Below are 21,597 nucleotides of genomic sequence, written 5' to 3' on the forward strand. Positions count from 1 at the left end.
AATTTACTATGTGGTAGGAAAATTAGTGTATATTCATCTTTATTCATCTTTGAAGTGTGTCAGAAAAAAAAGTTATATAAAAGTATGTGGTGAAAACAAACAAAATTAAAACATAGATAAAAGTATTTTAGTCAGAGAATGATTTTTCTCTTAAATAAGTATTAGGACATGGCCGGATGTATCTTTTATTCTTAAGATATATTTTAATGTTTTTAGTACTGAGTCCTTACTTTGTAAGAGTCCTTCGAAATCAAATGTCAGGAAATGCTGCTTAATGCAGCGAAAACTACGTGTGCACCTAATGAAGAGAAAAAAAAACACAAAACATTTCATGTGAATCCATAAACATTAACAGTATCTGGAGTTATAAAACAATAAAGTACTAAGAAATGAAATAACAAAAACTTGATACGGAAACTAGATAATGAAATGATTTTGGAAGTTAGGAGCTTTTATTTACATACTTAAATAATGGGTTACATACATTTTCGGCAAATATTAAAATACTCTATTTGGCCAACTGTATGTATGGCCATATATATATATATATATTTCTGGTTTAGGGTCACAGTTGCCCAATTTGGAATATATGGCGACTTTTCCAACTTTTGATGGCTAAGAAACATCTCGGATGCCCCTTCATGCATTATTGTAGGCATGGCAAGGTACCTCGGCAGAACCACCGACCTTCCGTACACCAGCTGTATGACTTCTTAACAAAAAAGAAATATACCTTCAAGCAAGGTTTCAAATATACATTGTTTAATACAAGTCATCGACATTAATCAATTGGCCACGGAAACCCGCTAGAAAATATGAGTATTATTTATTGAACAAAATTCTAGATGTAGCCCATTCATCATCGGTACACCCTTAAAGAATATAAACAGATCGAAATAGATCTAGATCTAATACACAATATATATCTAATGGTTGTTTTCTTTTTAATATTAATCATACATATACAATATCAATGTTTATATTTACTATAAAATATGATCTAATTAAAATGATCAAAAACTCTCTTTTACATGTAATAAAAATACACAATCCCTTTTATTTTATATAACTGTTAATTTTCCCGAAATGATTCGTCAAAATACAAAAAAACATGTGCAAGAATACCATTAAAGCAAATTGTATAAAAGTACGTAAAACAAATCATATTTACAAAAAAGATGTATTCGACAAACTGAAAATAATATCTTACAAACTACAAATTATAAAAAAAATATTTAAACAAGAATGGTGTCTGCATGGTATGACACATGTCCCCTGAAACTACTTGACTAAAATTTCCATTTGAATTTGCTGGAAAATGTAGAAGGAGTTGAGTGCACAATGTATCTGACTGGTGTGGATGAAATACGGTTATGTCATAACTAAAACAAACAGATATGAAAGTCCCGACAACATCCACATGCCCACTTAATGTTGACAGTGTATATACCATATTTCATTTGGATTCAATTATACCATAATTCATTTGGATTCAATTATACCATATTTCATTTGGACTCAACAGACACTGTAGGAAATGATACAAAAGATACGATATAGTTTAAGTAAGTCCAAAAACGGGGCATAACTAAAGAATATAATAATCGGCTGTAAAAGTCCCGATTATATAGGCTACAATTGTTATATTGATCAGTCCAAAATCGGACCATAACTCAAGAAATAATGATTGGACATGAAGTCCTGCCATTATGCGCATGTCCGCTATATGTTTAGCAGGTTTTCTTTGAAATTGATATTAACTGTAGGACGAGTTGAATATATAAAAAAGTGTGTCGGACCAACTGAAGGACAGTCCAAACACTATGTATGTCTCTCTAAGGAAGATTGGGCGAACAGATAGCTTGTATTTCTTATATACATCTTTATGTAATATAATCCGTTGGATGATCATTTTAAGAAAAAAATCAAAAGTTCACCATCTACATTTTATAGGCCAAAATATAAAATTTCAAATCGATCATTATTAGGTTTTTGATCGAAATTCAATCAAACGAACAATGTTCTCTCAAGTCCAGAGCTCTAATCAATGGTCTAAGAAAGCAATACATTTACAAACCGCCTACATACGGTTATATACCATCGCCACCAGAATGGAAGTTTTCAATAAAGGATATTAAACCTTAAGAAGCGTAAATATTTTCTAAATACGTTTTAATTTACCTTTTAAGAACAATATAATTCTTTCGTGACAGCAAGGAAAGTGCATCAGCAATAGCTCTGGCTTAAAGTACATTTAGATAATCTCCCTTTTACACTTTGCAACAATTAAAGGAAAAACTCAAGAAACTTGACGTAATGATAGAGGACAGCTAAGGTACTTTGAAAACGCAACCCCTATCTTTTTTAAAAGAAACTTTTAAACACCGTTTATAAGAAAGAAATGCATTTTCTCATAATTATGCTCATCCAAAAATTGAAAACGACACAAAATTCATTCAAAAAAGTGCTTCCATCAGAATCAGATTCGGTAAGTAAGTTTTAATCACTTTAATGAATTCCTTTTACTTTTGGATGTCTTTGGAAAGTTCTATGGTTAACACAACTTGTATTTGTATCACTTCGGAAGTTTATCAGGGAGATGTTCTAATACTTTTTCAATAAAAACGATGAATTTATGTAGCGGAATATAATTTCTTTTTCGAGTTAACCCATCTAAGATGTATCCAGATCTTAATGACACAACGAGAGTGGTCATTTCATCATGGTAGGATCATGGTAGGATATGGTATTCAAAACGCCGACGATAATGTATTTACATGTTTGAGTTACTGTACTGTGTTACTTCAGGCTTATGTAATTGCTGCAACATATATGTAAAATGGAGCTGTATTTAATTCTTTGATCTCTTTTCCAATCGCACAAATACCGGTTTGGCTGGTTTACCTAGGTTAACATCGGACACAGGCATCGGAACCTATAAATAGTGTAAGTAAAATACATACGACTCAAGCTAAAAGAGAAAACATTTAAACTATATATACGTTTTCATGTTAAACAGAAAACGATTTATCTTTTAAAATGTGTGGATGATACAGGGATGAAACTAGTAAGGAACTTAAATCTTCTGACATACATGAAAATGATTTTTTTTCTCTTCTCTTCTTATTTATCAATGTTACAAGTTGTGATCATAGTGTTATGTACTTACTTAGGCTGAATATAAAAATATTTAACTAGAATCTAAAAGATGGATTAATTGCGACTTGTTCAAAATATGAGAGCAACCTAAAATTTGAAATAGATAAATTGCGACTTGGTCAAATATGTTAGCAACATAACCAAAATGCTAAAGAACGTAAAACGTTAACTATTTCATGTGAAAATTTCGTCAAGATCAAATCACGAACTGCACGGATTTTATCAAGTCAATGTCCAATACATCCAATTACATATTTCACAAAATATATATTACTTTGTATTCCCGTCGTGCCGAAAAAAAATAGATTCGACCCCAAAAGAGAATGGGTGTAAATGAAGCAGTGATTGCATACGGGAGGTACACACACGGATAGCCGTCAACACCGTAACTCTAATGTAAATGCATCAATGAGACGGAGATGTATCGAACAAGTAAATGGCGATAAAACACTTTAGACTAGGTTATGTTGGGAATTGTGTTGCCATAATTCATGAAATAATTTGAAAATGAAAGCTATCTTCGCAGAAATATATGTCAAATACAATATGTAGTAACGCATACTTGTAACTTATCTGTCCTGTGCAATCTGAATTTCTGCAGTAAAACTACAACAGTGGTCTTGACCTCCAGCAGGGCTAGCCTTTTCCCAATACAATTCCTTGGACCCTGACCAAATGGCATGTAAGCATACTGATTTATGTTGGCTTGGTTTTCAGGGGCAAACCTGTAAGAAAAATGAAAAGGCTTTCCTAATTAAAAACTATTCTCATCCTATTCTCATCTAATAGGTAACAATTATAGAAGGAAGTTATATGAATAGACACCAAAATATGATTTTCCAAAGAATTTAAACCAAAATCGGGAGCTGTATTTTGTGGGCCGGTCTTTTTTGGACAGTTCTATCTGTTTGTAAAGATTGACAGTCGAAGATTTATGGTACGATTTTTTTATATTTATAGAAAGGATCCTCATAGTTGTTTTTTTTGAGCTACTGTGAAATGAGCCGCGCCACGGGAAAACCAATATAGTGACTTTGCGACCAGCATGGATCCAGACCAGACTGCACATCCGCGCGGAATGGTCAGGATTCATGCTGTTCGCTAACGACTTCTATAATCAAAATGGGCTTTGAGAGCGAAAAGCATAGATCCTGACAAGACTGCGCGGATGCACATGCTGGTCTGGATCCATGCTGGTCGCAAACGCACTATGTTGGTTTTCTCATGGCTCGTCTCAAATGTAAAAACAATGTATAACTATGTATAAGGACTGAATGTTATTTTTTGTGTATACCATACACTTCTGGATAGCGCGATTCTCGGATTTGCCAAAAGTCCCCATGTGGGTTATACCCGTATGAACATAGAAGAAATTACATTCAACCCTTAATAATAAACGTTTAAATGCACTTTTTGTTCCATTGTAAAAATAATTAAAGTGAAGAGAAGGAGACTTCAATCCATTAATATAAATTACGTCATGACGTCTGAAAAGCAAGTAACAATATGGAAAGTTTCATTGTCTGTAGTGCAACATTATGTATCATTGAAATATTCTGTTGGATCGAGAAAGAATGGACAGAGTGTAGCTATACTGGTATTCAATTTCAAATCTTTTTTTTGTAATTTATATTTTATTTCCAGAGAAACTCCTTTTACATGTTCACGTAATATAGCATGAATCTTTCAGTAAATCGATAGCATGATATGTTGAATTACAAACAGATTACTGCACATAATACATAGTGACAAAGTCAGTGAATAACAACAACAACAGTCGTGAATATTCTATTGCCAGCAAAGATATCATCTAATATTATAGATATTCCTACTTATAGACAGAACAAGATAACTGAAGGGAGATAAAAGCTGTTATTAATGATACATACTTTCTGACTAAGTTGTTTCCCTTTGTAGGGCTGTGTTAAAAAGCTAAAAAATTAATATAACACAAAGTTTGTTATTTTTATTCTTTAAAGTTTTAAATTATCTTTATAGTAATATTTCTTCTTTTTAATAACAATTTAATCATGCCTTTACTAATTTACCTAACCCATTCTAAGACTATGTATTAAGAAAAATATTTTGCCAGTGGTCAGGTTATAAAGTACAGTGAATATCAGTATCTTCAGTTTGTTTAAGACAATAGAAATATTCACCGAGTTAAAGAGAGACAAAAAAAAAAAAAAAAAAAAAAACAGCAAAAGGTAACAGAATCTAGTTTGTAAGACAAGGTTGTTAGTTGATACTGTAATATCTTGAACACAATACAATAGGAGTACTCCAGGGAAAAAAAAAAAAAAAAAAATAGAAAGGAAAAGAAAATAGAAAGGCAAGGGGGTTTAGCGCGTGAGTCTTCTATCTGTGTGACCGGGTGTTTATTTGGAGGCAGTGGGCAACCTATTTTTAAACTGATACAAACAATATAGAAGCGCTTTAACTTTCAATCTTTTGATATAAGCGCATAAAAGGTAGAAAGAAGGAGCATTTATATAAATCTGGTATAATAGTAACCACAATAATATCTTTTCAAAGAATTTCTAATCTATCAATGGGAGGAAATGTCTCCATTGACTTTCGAAATTTTGTAACTTAAAAGTTTTAACTGTATTGTATTTATTTACTTTAAATAAGTATTTAATACATTTTTTCAGTCCTTCCAGGTTTGGCAAAGCATTTTTCATTTTACATGAATAAATATATGATTTACATGAGATAAGGACAAGGTTAAGTACATCTGGAAACAGTCTGTTACCAAATAAAATATCAGTATTTGTCCAGTTTGCACCTAATGTAATTGATGAACACTTACTTTGAATCCAATTTCTAACATTTAACCAGAATGTGGTTATAAATTGACATTCGTAAAACAGATGTAAAATAGTTTCTGAAGCTCTATGACAAAAGGAGCATTGGTTATCATGTACAATACCCATTTTGAAACAAAGATGATTAGTTCAATTTCAATTCTTGGTATTCAATTTCAACTCTGTTTTGGTAAAAATGAAAACGTATGACATGGTGCAGGCTAACATATCGATGTGGTAGCCGTAAAATTGCGTATTTCGGCTCTTGTAAGTGTTTCTGAGAAGTTTAATCAACATTTACCATTCAGCATGACAAACATATAAAGTAGGAGATACCCATGACATATTTCGTGAAAGATCACAAAACTTCCTTTTCAACAGTTATTTTTCATCTTGTTAAAATTTAACAGAAAATAAAAAGTGAATTCAAAACAGAACTGTTAATATTACAAGGTACAGCTACATTACCAAACACAGCTATTTAAGATACTCAGGTAGGGACATAATGAAAAATAAAACTGCAAAGAATTTTAATGTCTTTGTCTTCTACATCTGCCTATGTTTTCTTCATGAAAATACATTACTTGATTGAGACATCATGTTTTATAAGACTGACTGTATTAAGCAAATTTTATAAACTGACACTTAAATATTTATATGTTATTTAGACAATTCTAGCTATATTACAGCTTATAAAACAAAACATTTCACTCATACAAACAGATGAAGCAATAGCTTGAACATAAACTCCATATCCACGAGACTGATGGGTCATGGACTGGTTTTAGCACGGGTTTTATTGGATACCTACCTTTCTGGGTCATATTTATACGGATTTTCCCAATATTCCGGCATGTAATGCAGTGCCAGTATTGAAAACGTGCAATCCATCCCTTTCAGTATTTGTAAACCGTTTATTTTAACATCTTCCAAAGCCAAACGGTTGATCCTACAAAATAATCGACTGCAACTGTCAGTCCGCAAAAAAGACATATTTATATATCACGGAGTATGAAATATGAACAACCAACACTTACAGGTAGTTTTCTTAAATTCAATTTTAAATTTTGTTTTGAAAAAAACAAACAATGTTAACAAGAATCCTATAGCTCCACATTTGATGGCAAATCGCAGACGTTGAAATTGTGCAGCAATACTGTAACCCGAGCCGGGATCCTCGAAATACTGACCCGATACCTTATCAACTGAGCTTCTTGTTTGTGAAAGAGTAGTATATTTAAACCATCTAAACAGAAAATAGATGTCATAAAACCAATTAAACATTCATTAAATGAACGAGTTATTCATACATTGAACCATCAAACGAACCTTTGTGCTGGTGGATGCATTCTCAAAGTCTCGTATACAACCATGTCAAGGTACCTCAACTTGAATACATTGTCATACGTCGTCTCTGACTAAATAGACAACAACAAACATTTATTTTGTACCCTTTTTTCAAAATAAAATTGTCTCCGATTACATCACCGCCCTATATGAAAGAGATGATAAACAAAAGCAAATTGTTTTCAAAATATCATATTTGAGCACAGCCCTAAGCAACCAAGCTTTCAGTCGCTTTTAGGAAGTATTAACTTAAAAATGTAATTTGTAAATTAAATCGGAAACCCCTTAAAAGCGTTGAAAACGCAATGAACTATATTATACATGTATTATATCAGAAGTACTTTTAAGACATGACTTTTTATATTAAAAGTGATATGTAAGGGAAAATGTTGAATCGCATGTAACTTATGTGATTGTTTATTATTAGGATTGATATCAACTTTCAGTCACGTTCACCAACAATTCCTCAGGCTTCTGCAAACCTTATTGTACAAAAATGATGTGAATTATCCCTGAAATAAAATTGTTTGTTCCGATGCGAAGGAATTATATCACTAGAACGCAGTTTGAGAGATATAATAACACGCATCTGGACGACAATGATCGATTTCATTAAAGAGCAATTCACTGTTTGAGATACTTTTTTCAGTTTTAACACGACATAAAGGATTATTACCTACATTCTGAAATCAAACCATCAAATATTTGCCAGTCTATGTTCTTTTTCAATGTTCCGCTATGACTTTTGAACTTGTGACATTCTAACAATTATTTTGTTGCCTAGTAACAGTGAAATAAATCAAGCAGATCGTGTTAAAACAAATCCGTAACTTACTTCTCCAATTTCGGCGTCTATCTCCTCGATGAGTTTTTCCTGACATTCTGTATTAGTAACAAGATCATAAACGATCCAAGATAAAGTGGTCGCTGTTGTATCATATCCGGCTACCATAAATACAATAGAGTTTATTAAAACTTCTTCATCAGTCAAACCTAAAATTAAATAACAGATATGACAGAAATATGTAGGTATGCATGATTATAGTCATGTCTCCTTCCATGACTTTACGTTATAAATCGCCTTATGCTCATGAAATAAAAAACTAGATATCTAATTCAGCCCAAAATATGATACAAATAGTTACTTATAAACGACTAATGGAACAAGCAAATGCAAATTAAAATTACAATAAAAGGTGTTTCCGAAATGAAAACAGACTATATAAACCTAAACGTGTTCGTTGTCTGCATAACATTATGAAATCGAGTAGAATATTTCGCCAAGATTTAAGACAAATTCATGAAAGTCTTATTACTGTTTGAGTAGTTTTGACAAAGAAACGTTCAAAACATTGGTGCCAGCTGTGGAACACATTCCAGCTATAGGTTCAATGTCAAAATACTTTTTTTAACTTGACGATCGGCAAAAGTACAACCAAAGACTTTTACCTCTCTGTTTCATTCCTTCAAAAGTAGTTTCTTCAGTGTCAATCTCATTTTCACATAATTCCCCCTTATGTGTATTTATCAAAAGCTGAAGCAGATCCCGATGTTTCTGAAATTAATACGGGTTTAGGAAGAGCGTTGATACATGATAAGTCCGCCAGGTAAATTGGCAACCAGTTGGCAAATATTTAATTTGTGAAGTAACAATGTTGCAAGTGTGAGAACAACTTTACCACTGTAATGAATATGTCTCCTTAAAAATCAGGATTCGACCGGAAAGGTATTATGTGCTTTTCACATCTTACTCGTCTTCTTTTTATAGAATTACTTATGTAAGTGTGCAATTGTCTGCACTTGATGAATTTTTAAAACGGACAGAATAAATGTTATCAATATATATATATACTCACTGATTGAGCCTGTTTTCTGTCGGTGAATGCCTTTTTCATTGTTGACATGTAGAAATCAAACGCCTCGTTTGAAGCAATGTTTGTTTCTAGAAGTCTGCCAAATATGCTTGACAGATCGGGAAAGAACACTGAAATGATTAAAAAAAACTGTACAATATAGAAAATAACTAGTTGAATGCTTTAGAAAGCAGGGCAAAGGACCAAAGAGTAGCATAAGGAAACTGAAAATTCAAATCTTCAAGTTCTATACCGTGACATTTCCCCACCATTTTGAAAGTCGTCCTCGAATTTCAGCGTGTACTTTATAAATTTAAGCAATTACAGGCGAAGGAGACTAACCAGTGTATTTCCGTCAATTGTCACAGGATGAGAAAAATGTGCAGCCAGACCGGAACTCGAATCTGATGCCTCGGAATACCGTTCCAATGCTGTACCGACTGAGCTATGCGGTCACGTATACATTTTCTTCCCGGTCCAATATTCAACTTCTATACCGTGGCAATTCCGTATAAGGGACGAAAATTCTAACCGTTAATCGCAAATTTTAGTATGAATATTAACTGGATATCAAGAAAACTTTCACAATAACCACTTATTTATGTGAATATGTGGATGGCAGAAGTTGGCACTAACAAGACACTGATGCCAGTCAGATGCTTTTGGTTTCAAATGAAACTAACTAACGCGCTTTGAAGGATGAGTTAAATGGCAAAGGACGGACACGTATATTCTGTTATTTCTAAAATGTTAAAAAGTCAACAAAGTTTGACCCTTTTATAAATTATCAAATGTGAAAGGTAGAAATTGCATTTGGCATACCTCAGTGATTTTACTTGAAATGATATTGTTTCGCAATTTCGAAATATTGTGGACTATTATCAATTGAATAAGTTTGTTAAGTTTAACAGCTACACATATCCGGCGGTCCTAAACATTCAAGTAATCGGGGTTTGAAATCCTTCTATCAGCTCCGCGAATGAATTTTAGTATGAACAATAAATAAATGAACTTCCCTCCTACAAGCTGTAGATAGAATCCTCACAACGCAATATGACTGATTAGAACGCTACGGAGATTCTGGACATTACACTGTGTTTGGAAAGCCTCTTTTAGACAAGGGCAGGTACTATGTAACATACCAGAAGGTGTAACATACCAGAAGGTGTAACATACGAATTTATGGTGCAAAATGCATTAAATAAATGGTTTGTAAAATTAACCATTATGATTTTTTACAGCAAATAGAATTGAAAACCTTTGATGTTTCAACCAACATCGGTGGCATAAAAACAAAGATTTTAACTGAACTTAATGCCATATTAACATACATAATATTTTCATAAAAAGATGACAATTAGTTTTTTTTGCATCACTACTGTACGTTAAGTTTGTCGCTGTTATGTCTCGCTCTTAGATAATTTTATGGTGTGCAGTTAACGCAGATGTAATCTAAGGTATACTTTGTATAAGGAATAATGGATTCCTTAAGCCTCTGAATTCAAGAAATTCCCTGGCGTATTTGATTATGAGATTGTCAGGATCTTTCTGGGCGTCGACATCAAGACCAAAACCAGTACTGCATATTACATCCAATGTATAGCCGGACAAATTTCTGAAACAAATAAATGTGGTGCACAGTGAGAATGTTAAGGAGTATATACCATGTTTTTATGACCCCTATGTTACTTATGTTGCAAGTTCTATCCGACTAAAGTACTTGATCTTCTAAACGAAGATCTAAGAATGACCCATTCACATTCGTCCTCTGTATTTTTTGGATTTCCAATATTGCTGTTTTTATTTTCGCAAATCTATTTTTATTTGAACCAATCAGACGACTTGTTCGATGCAAAGGAGTAAGAAAAATGTGCATTCAGTCCAGGGCTCGAACCCGGGACCCATCGCTTACAGAGCAAGTTTCCGACCGACTGAGCTACCCAGCTGTCTTGCAAATTATGATTATCAACAAGGCAGTCTGAAAGACAGCTAAATCCCCCGCTACTGGTATGGATAGTGAAAAAGTAAACCTTTGACCTTGAGCTGTGACCTTGACCTTGGACCGACATGGTTGACCCATGAATTCTGCACATCGTCTAGATGAGGTGATCATTTGACCCAAGTTTCATAAAAATCCTAAAAGGGATTTGGGAGAAACAGAGCTCAAATCTTTGACATTGAGTTGTGACCTTGACCTTAAGTTGACATAGCTGACTCATGAGTTCTTGATGAGGTGATCATTTGACCCAAGTTTAATGTAAATCCTTCAAGGGGTTTAGGAGATACAGAATGAACAAAAAATGGAAGGCTCAAACTTTTGACCTTGAGTTGTGACCTTGACCTTGAGCCGACATGGCTGACTCATGAGTTCTGCACAGCGTCTTGATGAAGTGATCATTTAATCCAAGTTTCATAATTATCCTTCAAGAGGTTTAAGAGATACAGAGCGGACACGAAATGGTAGCCTCAAACCTCTGACCCTGAGTTGTGACCTTGACCTTGAGCCAACATGGCTGACTCATGGGTTCTGCACATCGTCTTGATGAGGTGATCGTTTGATTCAAGTTTCATGATTATCCTTCAAGGGGTTTAGGAGATACAGAGCGGACACGAAATGGAAGGCTCAAACATTTGACCTCGAGGTGTGACCTTGACCTTGAACCGACATGGCTGATTCATGGGTTCTGCATATCGTCTTGATGATGTGATCATTTGACCCAAGTTTCAAGAAAATCCTTCAAGGGGTTTAGGAGATACAGAGCGGACACAAAATGTTACGGAAGGACGGAAGGACAGAAGGACGGACGGACGGAAGGACGGACGGAGACCATTCCTATAACCCCCCACCACTTGTGGTGGAGGATTAAAAACCAAGGCTAAATATAGATTTTAAGGTTGCAAAGTGCTGTAAGTAAGCCTTTTGATTGGCTAATGGAAGGGTCGTCAGAACGAGGATATCAACAGCTCGTCTTCAGATCCTTAGCGTAGTGTAATAGGAAATGTACTTTAGTCAGATTGGTTGCAAGTTCAAATGCATTATAGCAAACTTTCCGGGAGGACATTAATCTTTGAACCTCGGAAATTGGCGGGATAAACGAATTTCAAGTTATCAACTGATCAATTTAAACGTAATTATCTTATTTAAAATGTCCCACTTAAAGAAAATTGTACTTTAATTCATGTATTCGTTCATGTAAACAGTTATATGATGAAAATATTAGATTTATTTATTAACGAAGCATATCGTCAGTAACAGACTATACTTACGGTACGATGTTAAAACCTTCTGGATTCTGGTCAGTCTTTTCAGATAACAATTCAAGCAGTGTCTTCATGCATTTATGGATGTAGGGTTTCATCTAGTAAATATAGATAAATACATAAAATACATGGAGCAACCTAAATCAGCTGCTTATTGCCTTTATAAGAAAAACTTTTTTTCTGTGATAGTCTCAATTTCATTTGTATAGTACCAGTAACATATCTGCATGAAAAATACCAAGCATCAGCTTGTTTAAATCAATTTTCCAGGTTTTATGGCATTTTCAGTAACGTGGGTCCCTGCGCCAATTTTCGTTCAAAATTGATGTCGCGACATAATTTTTAACCAGTTCTTCTAGCCAGAGCTAGTTTTTGCCCTATTTCATAAATTTTCACTATAATTTGCAAGCAAGTTACACACCAACACTTTGAAATATACCAAATGTCCCCTCTGAAAGGTATAGATGGGCAAAATTTAGAGTGTAAATGTGCATTTTTAAAAAAAAAAAATACAACCAAAACAGTGAAAATGTGATTTTTTGGGTTTTTATCAATTTTTGCAGCAAAATTTCAATGAAATGCTCATTTTTACCAAATTCTGACCAAACTAGTTCATTTATATCAATATCTGGACAAATCTCAATTTTTGCCCACATTTTCTTATAGGTCACAATTAGCTAAATAGTTTTCCCTATATATTCTATATAAAACTGACCTTTTATAAAGAGCTACCAAACATAGCTAGACCCATTTCAGAGAACAAATCCTTACCTCATTTTAAAGAGTTATGATAAAACTGATACAAAATGAAGAGATAAGTAGGGGTCATATATTTTCTAAGAGAGATTTCTCTGGTCACATTTGCTTACTGTAAACTGACATCAAAATCACACTGCTGTGACCTGGAAGTACTACTCATACTAAAATTGAGCTTCACTTCATCAAATACAACCTGATCTCCCATTTTTCCTACCAAAATGTCAAAAATACATCCACAATGAATTTTAAACAGAAACTAGCTTCAATTTAGACCTATGTTGCCATGCCAAGTGAAAAATTAGTGTTCAAATACTTGGCAACCATTACGTGACTAGACCAGATGGCTCCCACGCTGGTTTCTTTAGTTTAATTAAGCCTTGAGAGAGAGAGAGAGAGAGAGAGAGAGAGAGAGAGAGAGAGAGAGAGAGAGACCTATTGTGTTCAAAACTAGAATAAAATAAACAACAGATCACAGAGTGATCTTGGCACCAACCATTGAGCCATTTTTTGAAGACTAGCTCAAGGTCAAAATCAAAGGTCAAAGTTCATTTCGGTTAACAAAACTGTGCATAAGGTCCATGCATGTGGTCAAAATTTGAAAGCTGTAGCATGAGAATGTGAAAGTAGGTCACTAAATCAATTTCAAGGTCAATGTTCATTTTGGTACACAAAACTATGCACGTGCTTCAAATTTGAAGGCTAGTAGAGAAGTGTTAGAGAACCACTGGATGATGCAACATTATAAATATCAAAGTCTTAGACTTTGTGGTTTGGACAAGAAGGTTTTCAAAGTTTTTCCCTATATAAACCATATAACACCCCCACCCCCAACTCCAGGGCGGGTCATATTTGATCCAAGGGGAATAATTTGAACAATCTTAATACAGGACCACTAGATGATGTCACATACAAAATATCAAAGCCCTGTGGTTTTGGACAAGAAGTGTTTGATTTTTTCCCCTACATAAATCTATGTGAATTAAGAAAAAATAAACAAAGGGCCATTACTCACTCAAAAATTGTTGAACCAATCTGATTTTTAGGGGGACACAACTATGATACCAACAAATCATTCTGTCAAAAATGGTCAAAATCCCCCAGTAGTTTCTGTGAAGATGCGATAACGAGAAATTGTTAACGGACGGACGGACGACAAACCACGGACGCAGAGCGATTTGAATAGCCCACCCCAACCATCTGATGATGATGGGCTAAAAATGCTGAGGCCAATAGATTGATCATAACAGATTACTACCAGTTTCTCCATTAAAGGTCTATCGTCTAAAATCCTTCCGGCAACCAAGAGATATCAAGACAACAGTTACACTTGTGGTCGAAAAGAAGTCAGATTCTAGTAACAGGTAGGTATCTTTCTAATACAAGTTATCTTTCAATGATGCATCTCTTGATAGTATATAGAGTAAGGGATAGGAGAAACATGTTTTTATTATTGATATTAGTTTTAAAATCTTTGGCTGGATCAATAGTTTTCAGCTAAAATGTATTTTCCTACATTATAGAAAAAAATGTTAAATAACCTTAATGTATTTCACAACACAGGTTACAGTGTATTTTTGCTGGTAGAACTTGGAACATAAATTTAAAGCATCAAAATTCGGTTGAAATTACATCTTGCATGAACAAATGACGCATGCAAACGCATGTACTGGGCACGAAATCAAGAGCATAACATGTATAACAAAAAGAGTTGTTTTTCAAGTGATTGTTGACATTTCACGGAAAAGGGGCATAAACACCTCTCTTATCTTTCCAGTAGTGAAGGTTGGACTCAGAGTTGTCCGCAAGAATCTCCAATGTTCTCCACTGGCTACAGAGACAGCTGACCTCCATTTCTTTGTCACTTGAAAAAGGGCCTGAAATGTTTAAGAAAGTAGTCGTATCATGGAAATGGCTACATATACATATATGTGTATATCCTTGAAGTAGTAAACGCTGGATTGAAAAATGTTTTCAAAAATTTCTGCCTGTTACAAAGACGACTGATTTCTTTGTAATTTTTATTTAGAATTTTTTAGTCGTCTTGGCAAGGTTTCAGTCACATGTAGGTTTTTTTTCTGCTTATACAGATGGTCGAAAACCCTGGACGTCCAACGTAGCACTAAACCAGACTCAGATAGGTATAAGTGTAAGTCAGTGTAATAGCTTTAATGCTTGAAAGGGGTTTCAATCTCCTGGCAAAAGCTATTTACCTAGATTTAAAGCAAGTTATGATCTAGTGCTGGTATTCAAAATTTACTTACCACACGATCAGTAAACTTAGAAAAGTCCTTCACCATTATCTGTTTTATAATGTCTGTGTCACTTATAACGAGTGTTGGAATATTGCCAAGGTACAGCCTAGAGATGTATATATTAATCGCACTAAGAATAACTTTCTAATATGTGACAGAAGAACGGTATTCTATATGTAGCATTTATGGAGAGAAACATGACTTTCTGACCACCTTAATCCGTCTTTTTCAACAAAAATTTTGAACTGCAAATATTTTGCTATATTCGCATGTATACACATCGCCCAAGTACTTTTTTTGTACACATCGCCAAAGTACTGGCATGTACCCTCTAAAATGCCAGCTACAAGAGATATGTCCACACACAAGGGAAAAGGACTCTTTAATACATTGGAAAAAAAACGTCATTAGCTACAATCACAAATGATTTCCACTTCTTTAAAACTGCTCTCAAAGTAGCACGAAGGAAATATAAAATATAACCATCTTGCTATTTGAGTGATATGTATGCACCAATACATTTTGTACGCACCAATATATCTTGTACGCACCAATACATCTTGTACGCTCCAATATACCTAGAACGCACCAATTTATCTTGTACGCACCATTTTATTTACTCACAAACATACTAAATCAGTATCATTATTATCAAACAGTGTCTCACCCAAATATCTTTCCATTTTCTTTCACCATTTGATCATCAATATACCCAAAACCCTGTAAATGGTAATCATTCATTCACAAAATACATAGATTGCTTGAAATCTAGCAAACAAATATGTCTAAAATTGCTATCGTATATACCACGTACCAAATCTTACGTTGTTACCATTAGTAATATATTTTTGTACGGTGGTCATTTGCTTAAAAAGCGGTATACATTAAGGTCTAGTTTAGCGACGTCTTTTGATGTCGAATTTGTTATATCTTGTTTTTTGTATTTAATTGAATCGTGCTTTTTAATCTTACACTTCAGAAAATATACTGAACAACGACTGTGATTTAAAATCATTGAATCATTTGGAGGAAAATGATTCACTTTCAATAAGATATCAATCAAGGTTAACATAAAAATATGCAAAAAGCTGAAGCAGGCATATTTTATATTTCTTTTATCACTTTTCTGGAAATCATAAAATAATCTGTATTACGCTCTATCAAGTTATTTAAATTAATGCTTATGTACGATCAATATATCTTTCATTATAGGTCATCTAAAATTCGTGTTTTCTATAGTAATTTGAAATGTTCTTTTTTGTGTTTTCTTAAGTTCTTGCACTATTTAGTGTTATCTTAAACAGTTTTACCACAAATTTCGGACTAAATTTGCATTTCGCGTTTTAAGTGTGCCTGTTACAACTGCTGTGACAAACCAAAATCATTACAGAGATGATACCAGCTTATCTGTGCCTGTGTCTGTTTTATTGCCTGTACACAAGAGGACTTTTGGTTACTTATCAGCACGCAACGTGGATATATTGTACGATACACTCGTAACTTACCTTTTTTGAAAGTTCAAACATATCTCCCAAGAAGAATACCGTTGGCTTCGTGTGTATTCCAAGGCGCTTGAAGTAGCTTTGTTTGTACCATGTATAACTGAAATTACCAAGATAAGCATTTGTATATCGGTCTAATATCGGATGATCGATAGAAGCCCATTATGTAGTTGATACCGGCCATCAAAACTAATAGCCCTCTATCTCTTTGGAAAATATTGGACATCACATCTCTCCAAAACAAAAGGGAATATAAACAGCTCACATTTACACTCTTTGTAAAAAATATTAAACATCAAAGTTTACCTCGACATTCTAGGATGCAGTACTACACATCTCTTAGGCTAGGACAGTAAAGGTCTTTTAAAAACCGTCAGCAACACAAAACCACTGAAATCCATGTCCGTCCGATTTCATCTTGACTTGAAAAGTGATATATAATGCGTCCTTGGCAATTACCTATCAATAAATTGTACCAAGACCCTTGGCTAGAGGTCTATATGTTTAACTGACTGTACTTTGTGGGTATTGATGTCCAAGATGTATTAAAGATATCTGTTGTACCTACTTCACAGAGACGTGCTTTTAACATTTATATAATCATATAAAGTAAAACGGTGGTTTTTGGTTGCGGGTTTATCCCGCTACCAAAGTTAAAGTGTATTTCTGACAATCATAGCATCTTTACTTTATTCCGAATGACATCCAAAGGATGTTAATGTGCTACACAAAATAGTCCCATTCATGAACAATGCGGATGAATTATCAATGAACAAGCAGTTCTTATTCAACCTGTATCCACTTACACTGACCATTTAGATTATATAAGATCTATCAATGATAAGGTATTCCAGCTCATGGTTACATCACAAGCTGGGTCAGGTAGGGTTCATCTCAGATATGAGGCACATTAAACTTGTATTTGTTTCTCATTGATGTATATTCATGTAAGACTGGCATTTAAAAAGAAAATAAATCTATCAGATTTCCTGATACTTCTTTTTTCTCCCCATTCATATAGAACTGCTGACCTAACAATTCCAAGAAACTACAAGTAGTTACTATTTTCCCAGGTATATGAAATCGTGGTCATCCATGGGTCAAATTAGAAACTAGCCGCATCTTACATTTCTGTTTCCCACGATAAAAATAAACCAGTCCAAGAACATCAGTGCCGAATACGGCGTCTGCATTATGCGTCTGCATTAATATTCAAGACATAGGATTTGACCAGAGGTCAATGAATGTGTAATTGTCTCCTTACCAAATATGTAACCAAGGACCGAAGTTGTTCTGTAAATTGAAGCCCGCATCCTGCAACCGCAGTTTCGGAAAGCGGAGTTCAGGATTTCATTGTTATTTTCTGAGATACTCCCCATACTCAGTCTCCACTTAAGTTCGACCCCGGAATTCCCCAATTTCGTACGACGAGCCAGGGCGCCAAAATAAGTCTTTAAATAAGGCCAAATTAGCGTCGTAATAGATCTACTAAAACCCCGCAACCATCAGACATTTCAAGGCATTGATTACTTATAGCTATCACAAAACTAAAACATCTCTTACAGACAAACTGTTAACACAGTCACGATGATGCAAACTAGCCACATCGGCATGTTTATCATTCCCAGAATCTCCATCGCAGCCTATTGTTTTGCTGAACTGTAAAAATAAACAATGACATGACGGTTATAGACAAGGGTGTGAAAGTAATTAACAGTGGCATTTATTTATAAACGTATATAACAAATATTTGAGAGTAATCAATAATGACTTGAGAGTAATTAGCAATGAGATGGGAGTATTTAATCAATACCTTTCAGAGATTACTTTCTGCATTTATAATTATGTGCAAGGAAACTAATGATTGCTTATAATGCTAATAAAGCGATACAGTCTTAAAGCAAGTACTTTATAATTAATTATATTATTTGTAAATTATAATATTTCTCATATTAGAAAATAAATTGCAAGTAAGAAGAGAATATGTGTTGTTATCAATACATAGACACAAACAGAAAAGTTAATTGAAATTATTAAGTCCATCACCAACGACTTGAGACGTATAAACAATGACGCAAGAGTAACTGACAATGACCTGAACTGTATAACTATATATTTATCCAAGATTTTGGTAATTCAGGCGTTCCATAGTTATGATACGGGTTTATTAGCATGAAATATTTCATATAAGTGTTTATATGTATGCATAAGATAGCGTGCTTTTGAATCTAGACGGTTATTTGCTAAGAATATTAACAATTTTAATCGATTGATCACCCATACATTTCATTTTGATTTTCGGGTATTTAATTTAAATTCAAGAAACTAGTAATGAATTCTAATGAAGGGCATTTTCAAAAAGAGGAAAAAGTACAATGTTCATGCTATTTTTTTATCAAAATACTGCTTATGTTATGTATCAATTCTTTTAAAGATATAATATCTATTTCAAAAGGATAAGTGTTTGTACATCTAAATCATAAATGAGCTTTCAGACGGAAGAGAATATAACAGGAAATCCAGTTCCTATGTCAACGGATGAAGAAATTCCTCTTAAAAACGGACTGACCCAATCATTTTAGACGAAAGATAATTTCGCTTAAAAATCCATAAAATTGAGAACCCTGAAATTGACTGGTGGTACAAACTTATTTACATAAGATTTTTGAAAAATCTTCTTATAAATAACCAAAAATATTGTGCAGAAAGTTGTAAACTTTTTTGAAAAAAAAAATGCAGAAAAAATACATTCTTCTTTCTTTTTTACAAATTTATAACTTGCATTTTCATCCACTTTTTTATTTTTTGTGTCATATATACATTTTATGCCAAGCATGGTGGAAATGAACATGTTGAAAAATTTCACCCAGACTGTGGGCAAGTAGCTAGCTTTAAAGTAGACAAATTGAAATGACATCTGCACACTTTTGAAATAGCAATGTAGTCACCAAATCCTATATCTTGATATTAGGTTGAATAATTAATACTCGTTTGAGCAAAGCGAAATGAAAAATTATAACAAAATGGTTACGACATCGTTTTCAAGTCAACGTTTTACAACATTTCTGTCTTCGCTGGAAAATCTGTATTCAGACCTTTCAACTGTGTTTTCATAGGAGATTCCTCCTGGAGCTAATCAAATTTTATAAAACTATACATCATTTTTTCTCAAAACACAGATTCTTAGCAAAGAGGAAATTTGCTGAGATAACAGAAAGGGGTCATTATAACAGTACCTGGATCTGTGATTTTGTATTTGGCTCTCGTGGATTTCGCAAGGTCGGATAACACTCAGTGCATGCTAGCCTCGTGAGATCCGATCTGGTAAAATCCACGAGAACCGAATACAACGTTCCAGATCGAGCTATCATTCTAATGACTCAATTTCATATGACAGTAATAACTAAAATATTCAAATAAAAGCAAAGAACGTGTCACTGATTAGAGCCGATCTCGCACTAAATTCTATACCAATACTTTTTTCGTCACGTTTGCAAATAAGATTTTTCATAACACTTAGATCGTTAAAATAGTGCAGAGGCAAATTATACTTCTTGTGTTTCCGCATTTTCAACGGAATAATCAACAAAATGGATTCATACTTAAAATTTCTTTTTCCCGATGGATCCAGGCAAATATTACGGGAGAAAAATCATTATGAACGAGACAGTACGTGTACCGTTAATATACATAATATTATGAGGTTATTTAAGACTGTTAAATTACCTCTTTATTTCACACCAGAAAAAGATATATATGTAGAAAACAAAACTTCATACATTTCAACTCGCAAACAACAACACACATTAATCTATAATACGTTCTTCTCTGATATTAAACACATAGATTCTATTCATCTAGATCTAATCTCGGTGCAAAAAAATTCGTAGACAAATTTCGCGAAGTTTTTAACCGAAACCAAAATAATGGGACAGAAAACGTTCTAACTAATAAACTGAGTGCTTACACTAACATGTTTCGTTAAAAAATAAGACAGTAAACCGATTTATTAAAAAAAATGCTGCTGTCGCTTTATACAAGGGAAGTAATTCCAAATCTTCTTAAGGAATCGGAAGAGTTGTCCCGTCCAATATGAAAAAGATATGGATTTTTAGGAAAGGAGTCCATTATGAAAAAATATGGAGTTTGTGGATTATAGATTTTGGATGTCGTTATATATACTTAAGAAAATGTAACACACAGAACAATACTGGTTTCTATTGTATTGTCATGTGATAGAAGGAAAAGCTTCCAATTGGTTAAAATATAAAGGTGTGAAATAAACATTTTTATTTTTGAAATGGTGTGCTGTGTATTCTTGCGCATATTGGCATCAAGTATATGCGTCTTGTTTTTTCCATAAAAAAGATGCAATCCAATTCATAGCATGTTTTGCTGTAACAGTTTCAAATTCCAAGTACTGTCATCTATATCCGATTACTCGCTCACACCTCCTGTTAACGAGACCTTTGTCTCCGCAACCAACATATCCAAGGGCTTCTTCAGACGTTAATACATACAATGAAACCTTTACCTCGGTCACCCATATCATTCGGGCTTCTGCAGACGTTATTACATGCAAAAACGGTCTTCTCCATATTTATTAAAAAGTAGTGTTTGCGAAACCAACGAGAAGATTTACAGTGTGTAACATAAC

The 21,597-nt window shown here is 33.8% G+C and overlaps 1 protein-coding gene across 1 annotated transcript in view; it reads right to left on the bottom strand.

Annotated features, from left to right (window-relative positions):
- Positions 1 to 921: 921 nt before the first annotated feature.
- The window catches only part of LOC123540913 (uncharacterized), a 79,461-nt gene continuing 58,785 nt past the window's right edge, over positions 922 to 21,597 (bottom strand). Inside the window, exons 17-30 of the mRNA XM_053525809.1 lie at positions 18,504 to 18,583; positions 16,944 to 17,040; positions 16,106 to 16,158; positions 15,448 to 15,544; positions 14,944 to 15,060; positions 12,434 to 12,525; positions 10,630 to 10,781; positions 9,170 to 9,297; positions 8,763 to 8,868; positions 8,149 to 8,306; positions 7,296 to 7,384; positions 6,778 to 6,915; positions 3,722 to 3,884; positions 922 to 2,935 (exon numbers count right to left, since the gene is read on the bottom strand). Of these exons, the coding sequence (XP_053381784.1) occupies positions 2,852 to 2,935; positions 3,722 to 3,884; positions 6,778 to 6,915; positions 7,296 to 7,384; positions 8,149 to 8,306; positions 8,763 to 8,868; positions 9,170 to 9,297; positions 10,630 to 10,781; positions 12,434 to 12,525; positions 14,944 to 15,060; positions 15,448 to 15,544; positions 16,106 to 16,158; positions 16,944 to 17,040; positions 18,504 to 18,583 (1,554 nt within the window). The 3' untranslated portion in view covers positions 922 to 2,851. The remainder of the gene's footprint in view (positions 2,936 to 3,721; positions 3,885 to 6,777; positions 6,916 to 7,295; positions 7,385 to 8,148; positions 8,307 to 8,762; positions 8,869 to 9,169; positions 9,298 to 10,629; positions 10,782 to 12,433; positions 12,526 to 14,943; positions 15,061 to 15,447; positions 15,545 to 16,105; positions 16,159 to 16,943; positions 17,041 to 18,503; positions 18,584 to 21,597) is intronic.

The sequence above is a fragment of the Mercenaria mercenaria genome, chromosome 16 (assembly GCF_021730395.1).
Source record: "Mercenaria mercenaria strain notata chromosome 16, MADL_Memer_1, whole genome shotgun sequence".
Classification (NCBI taxonomy): Eukaryota; Metazoa; Mollusca; class Bivalvia; order Venerida; family Veneridae; genus Mercenaria; species Mercenaria mercenaria.